The 5,824-nt window shown below is 39.9% G+C and overlaps 1 protein-coding gene across 1 annotated transcript in view; it reads left to right on the top strand.

Annotated features, from left to right (window-relative positions):
* Positions 1 to 3,765, top strand: part of F5 (coagulation factor V) — a 31,143-nt gene extending 27,378 nt beyond the window's left edge. The window contains 5 exon segments of the mRNA XM_029084014.1: positions 394 to 549; positions 1,399 to 1,543; positions 1,702 to 1,850; positions 2,635 to 2,817; positions 3,577 to 3,765. Of these exon segments, the coding sequence (XP_028939847.1) occupies positions 394 to 549; positions 1,399 to 1,543; positions 1,702 to 1,850; positions 2,635 to 2,817; positions 3,577 to 3,765 (822 nt within the window).
* Positions 3,766 to 5,824: the final 2,059 nt, after the last annotated feature.

Consider the following 5,824-nt stretch of genomic DNA (forward strand, 5'->3'; position numbering starts at 1 on the left):
TCATATGTCTTTCTCAGATGGGGTAGCCAAAACTAGAGGCAGCTTATGAAGAAGTGAGCCTTGGATTTCTCTATACTGCTTTTGCATGTCTGTAAAATGAGGACAGTGGGGTTCTGCCTAGTAAGAAGACACAGATATTTTTGAGGTGTCTTTGTAGTGCTGTGCTGGACACCGCAAAATGCCCTCTAAAATTAAATGCACACACAAATAAATATACATGTGAAATGAGACACACAGCATTAATTTGGACTCTAGCATCTGCTTGTATTCCTCCTGAGAGTTTGTGTTGTGGGTTTTAAAATGCAGGATTCCAAACTATTGTGTAGATGCCAAGGAATAAAACAGATTTCGCTGTGCGTTACTGGCTTTATAAACACTGTTTGCTGTTCCTAGGTGGACTTTCAAAGACAAGTTATTTTAACTGGGATACAGACACAGGGAGCCAAGCAGTTTTTAAAGTCCTTGTACGTCGAGAAGTTCTTTATTGTTTACAGCAAAGACAAACGGCAGTGGAGCACCTTCAAAGGAGACAGCTCTCCAGCACACAAGGTCTGTACGCGCCATAGCAGTTGCGACAACCTAGGTAGCACCATTGGATGATGCAGTGAGGCGACAGCTTTATGTTAAGAGATAGTGGAAAAAAAAGATATGGCCCTCAGAGATGTAATAATACAGCTTGAAGCCCCAAAGGGCATTTAGCAATCTAATCAAATTCAGACCAGAAGACACATTACAAGGTGAGGAACCCCCTAAACTGGGGTTTGGATTGGCCCTGTGACCTTGGCTGTATAGAGTCGGGCTTTCTCATAAGCATCTCTCCCTACTTTTATTTCCTAAGCCCTTGTCAGCATCTTGAAGCAAGCAAGAAGCTGAACTAAAAATAAGGCCCTTATCTCATTTGGGACTAGATCCTCCTTCCTCTCCCTCCCTTCCTATTGTCACAACAGTTGAACGTTAAACTGTCTGAATTGCTTGCAGAAGGCCTGTGTAGTAATTGTGGCCATACCCTCCAGGAGGTTCATTTTATGTCCAACCCCTCCAGCCCTACCAATTGCAGCTCCCTTCAGTTTACCCTGAGGTTTCTACAGTACAACTCAGGAATCGAAAACCTGTTGTCTCTTACCTCTCTTTATGCCTCTTAACTAATTAATTTCTTCTTACAGACTTATATAGTGCACAGAAATGGGTTGTTTATTTGAACTGAGGCCTTCAGATGTTTCCAAATATGCTAAGATGGGACCATGAAATAAATATTTCAAGTTGCCCTGCAGCATAGGGTGCCCCATCACAGCAGATGGGGCTAATGGCATAAAAAAGACTCTAACAGGCTTGTAACAGAGCAGCTTGTGTTTGCTTTAAATTAACGATATGTGAATATTTTTTCTTTTTTTTTAATAGATTTTTGAAGGTAATTCTGATGCCTATGGGATAAAAGAGAACATCATTGATCCCCCTATCATTGCTAGGTACATCAGAGTCTACCCAACCGAGGCCTACAACAGGCCTACTCTTCGCATGGAGCTTCTGGGCTGTGAAGTAGCTGGTAAGAATTGGATCATGGGCTGGTGCTTTCTTTCTGGCAATTTTTTTATCTGATATGTTAAACGACGCTAAAATTGTGGGTATTCTCAATTCCATCATTGTTGCTTAGGCTGTGGCTACTTGGATGAGCTGGAGATAACGTGGTGCTTCTCTTAACAGGTTGCTCTTTGCCACTTGGAATGGAAAATGGAGAGATCAAGAATACCCAGATAACAGCCTCGTCTGTTAAGACATCGTGGTTTAACACGTGGGACGCTTCGCTTGCTCGTCTCAATCAGAAAGGAAAAATTAATGCTTGGCGAGCCAAGGTAACAACTGAAAAACAGGGACCACAGTGAAACAGTTACAGTTAATAAATCTGTGCTGCCTGTGTGCTCGCGTGCTTCCTGCACACTGTGTCCAGTGGCAACTGTGATAGGGTTACTTCACAGATCTTTAGCCATCCTTTGGGAAGAAGCCCATTGAATTCTTCCAGGAGAAAACTTATTGAATTTCTGGCAACAGCAATGAAATCATAGTTTTAAGAGAGGGATGATGTCTTCTGGGCCAGATCCTGCAGCACTTCTCTGCAGAAATAGCCCTTTTAATTTCAGGAGATGAATACAACTTGAATATTTGACTCAGCAGTTAAGGAAACCCTTCCTGGGTTGGCTTATAGGCAGTGCAGCTTAGTGGACCTAGGAGTGGATGGCCTTCAGCAAAGCACATGAGCTTCTGTGACTTCAAAATGGAGATGCATTTCTTTATGAAGCACCTTGAGATTTGCTGAAAGCTACTGCTTTGTGTAAGCATTTGGTATTAGTGTTATGTATTACGTTTTAATACTAGAGAAAAATCTGTGTTATTTTTCATTATGTATTGGAAATTCATGTGGAAATCTTAAGACACCAAATACTCCACCTGCAGTGAAGAAGTTCATTGTACGGGCAACCAGGAAAGCTTGTGACTTTTGCCTCAGCTTTACTTTTCTGCACTCTTTGATACAGTTTTGATGTATTTTGATGCAGTTTTAACTATTGTTAAACAGGATTTTTCACTTAAGCAAATACATAGACATGTTTGCTAATAGACAACCCTTCTTATCAATTCTAGTTGAACAACAACCAACAGTGGCTGCAAATTGATCTCCTCACAATTAAGAAGATAACTGCTATTGCTACGCAGGGAGCCAAGTCCATATCAGCTGAAAACTTTGTGAAAACCTATGTTATCTTATACAGTGACGAAGGCTCAGAGTGGAAATCTTACACAGATGGTTCAAGCTCAGTGGCAAAGGTATCATCCTCAGCTCAGGCAATTGTGTCATTCTTTAGTTTTAGATGCTGAGCACAATCAAGGCCCAAAGGCAGAATAGACAAAGATATATTCTCACAGGACTTTAAAATGCTAGGAAGCTGGGGTTACTACAGATAATGTTATAATATCCATCTGATTTTGATGATAGTAATTAACAGTAATGAAAGAACCCCAGATCTGTAGAGAATGCAGTTAACATTGTGATAAAAGGTGCTGACACTAATTGTAAAGAAGGATACTTAGTTTGAATGAACAATGTATTTCCCAGGACTTCTTTTCAGCTTTTCTATTTCTGCCTTGATTTTATAGTGAAATTAATGTTAGTGAGCTGTTTAGCTGTAACAGAGCTGGAGAGCTCCAGATACCTGCAGAGTGGACGCAGTACTTTTATGGTTGCCATATCACCTTACACCAACCTAACTGACAAGGGCTATTAGCAGAGGTAAAATAAGGGAAGTTTGTTTTTTTTAGTCCATCCAAATTAGAATGGCAAATTTTGTGGTGTGGATGGAAACAGAGGCTGTTTAATTCATTCAGACTCAGATATTGCTGGCCTGAACTAGCTTTGACCCAGCATTTTAGGAAGAGACTGGATACAGTCTTCTGTAAAAATCAGAAATGAGCCAGTCCATCTACCGTGGGTGGCTAATGCAACAGCTTGGAACAATTTCAAAAAGAAAAAGCAGGGTTTTTTTAAAGTGCTGCCTTTTAACTAATTGTGTGTTCGTGTATTTGCAGGTTTTCTTGGGTAATGAAAACAGCAGTGGGCACGTCAAGCATTTCTTTAACCCACCCATCTTGTCCAGATTTATCCGCATTGTTCCAAGAACATGGTATCATGGTATTGCCCTTCGAGTAGAACTCTATGGCTGTGATTTTGGAGGGGGTCTGGCTGTGAAAAGGACTGACAAGTCTGGGAGCTCTTAACCTTTTGACAATTGTCATGCAGAACAACAATTTTTTAAAAACCCTTAAACTAATCATACTTAGTAGTTTGGAAGGATTGAGAGAGATTTCTCGGGCAGATGTTTCATTCCTACAAATACCTGCTTTAGAAAACAGCTTTTTTTTACCTCTGGGAAGAAATAGCAGTCCCTTCTGATTTGTACTATCACTTCATTCTAACCAGTATTCTGTCTTTTTACTTAATTTTAAATTCTAAATCCTTAGGGGTGGAGACTCTGGCCTTAATCCTAAACCCTGATTATCTCCACTTTGTAATGCTTCTGCAACACAGAGGAGGAATAGAAAGCTACAGCATGTGGATGTTCTCCATACATAGGGCTGAGAGGGAAAACCAATGCAGATATGGAGCTGTGGTTCTGCATTCCAGCAATGCCTTGGTAAGAAATGATTGTGGGGTGGCTTCACCTCCACGTCTTTCATCAGCGCTGTGACAAAGGCAGAACATGTCCCAGCATAGAGGTGTGTGCAACCCCTTCCCAGAGAATGTGGGTTCACATTATTGATTCAGTTCTTACATCTTTTGGGATACCTGAAATGCTATGGACTGCACTTAATTCATCTTCGGTGCCCCGGCAAGGGGAAGGGGAGTCAGCAATATTTTTCTTTCCCAGAAATGAAAAGGGAAGTGATTTAGTGTGGATTATGGTGGGTCATGGAATGGCAACGGTAGAAACAAAGTGAGAATCTAGAACTCCTGACATGGTCCCATATAAACTTTTAAACCATGGAGAGAGGGAGGTCCCTCAAATAGGAAGGCATTGAGAATGGTAGCTGTTCAGTGAGAATACAACCTGGTGGTGGCAGAGGAGGGTTAGATGAAAATGTGTAATAGAAACATCTGCATCTTCTTTACCATTTAGCTCCTGACAGGGCTTTCACTTGTGGAACTACTCTTCTGCATACAGTATACATGGATTTTTACAAGGGTGACTACATCTAGTGAAAAATACATACACAGTCCATGAACTCATCATTCCAGCCGAGTTTTAGCTAAGCTTTCAGTAGCGTTTTTGGCTTCTATCTTGTAAATTGTTTAATTGCAGAACTTCCATTTATCACACTAGGTATCATTCAGCAGGGTGAATTTTTCAAAGTAGTTTGTGTTTGAACCTCGTATGGTGTTTTCCAAGTTATTTCAGTATTTTTTCAATTCTGGTATCTTACAGACCATGCATTTCAAAATGAAGGTACAGAGCAGGAGTGAAAAAAGTATAAAACCTAAACAAATATTTTCTTTTTTTTACTATGTCATAAACTGTTGTCATTTTTCACTGGAAAATAAAGATAATATTGTCGCATGAAAATCATCAACATTTTATTTTGTATATTTGCCTTCACAGCAGTACTTCTTTAGCAATAGTTAGTGAAATTTTGCATCATGAAAGTAAAATTTTCAGCTTGATGGGAATTTTCAGTGCTAACTAGAATTAATTTCAGATGGTGAAACTGTATTAATAATTTTTTCATCTTAAAAGATCACTTTCTTAATATTTTGTAATGGTGCTTAATTTATTTTTGTTTGATACAGCCCTGAAATTGCAATACAAGCCATATTCACTAAAATAAAAAAAAAGAAGAAATGTAAACTTTGGAGTCAGGTTTACCCTAGAAACCAGAGCCAGGGTTTTGTGTGATAATTGCTAAACTATTTATGTTTAAGAAGGCCGTGATCTTAAAGGTTCTAAATAAGTCATTAGTTCTTTACATACATGTGTGATTCTATGCAGAGTTAGACAAATGCAAAATTGATTGCAGGAGCATGACTGAATACATCTGCATCAATTTTACAAGTTGGAGGTTCTGCTTCTGCCTGCTAATGGATAGGACTTTGGTCAGCTGGGGTCAGCTGTCCTGGTTGAGTCCTGGTTGACTCTCCTGCCCAACCTCTTGTCCACCCCCAGCCTTCTCACTGTCAGGGCAGAGAGGGAAAAAGAAAAGGCCTTGACGCTGTGCAAACACTGTTCAGCAACAGCTAAAACACTCACGTACTGTCAACACTGTTTTAGTTGCAAATTCAAAA

The sequence above is a fragment of the Antrostomus carolinensis genome, unplaced genomic scaffold (assembly GCF_000700745.2).
Source record: "Antrostomus carolinensis isolate BGI_N321 unplaced genomic scaffold, ASM70074v2 scaffold7823, whole genome shotgun sequence".
Lineage (NCBI taxonomy): Eukaryota > Metazoa > Chordata > Aves > Caprimulgiformes > Caprimulgidae > Antrostomus > Antrostomus carolinensis.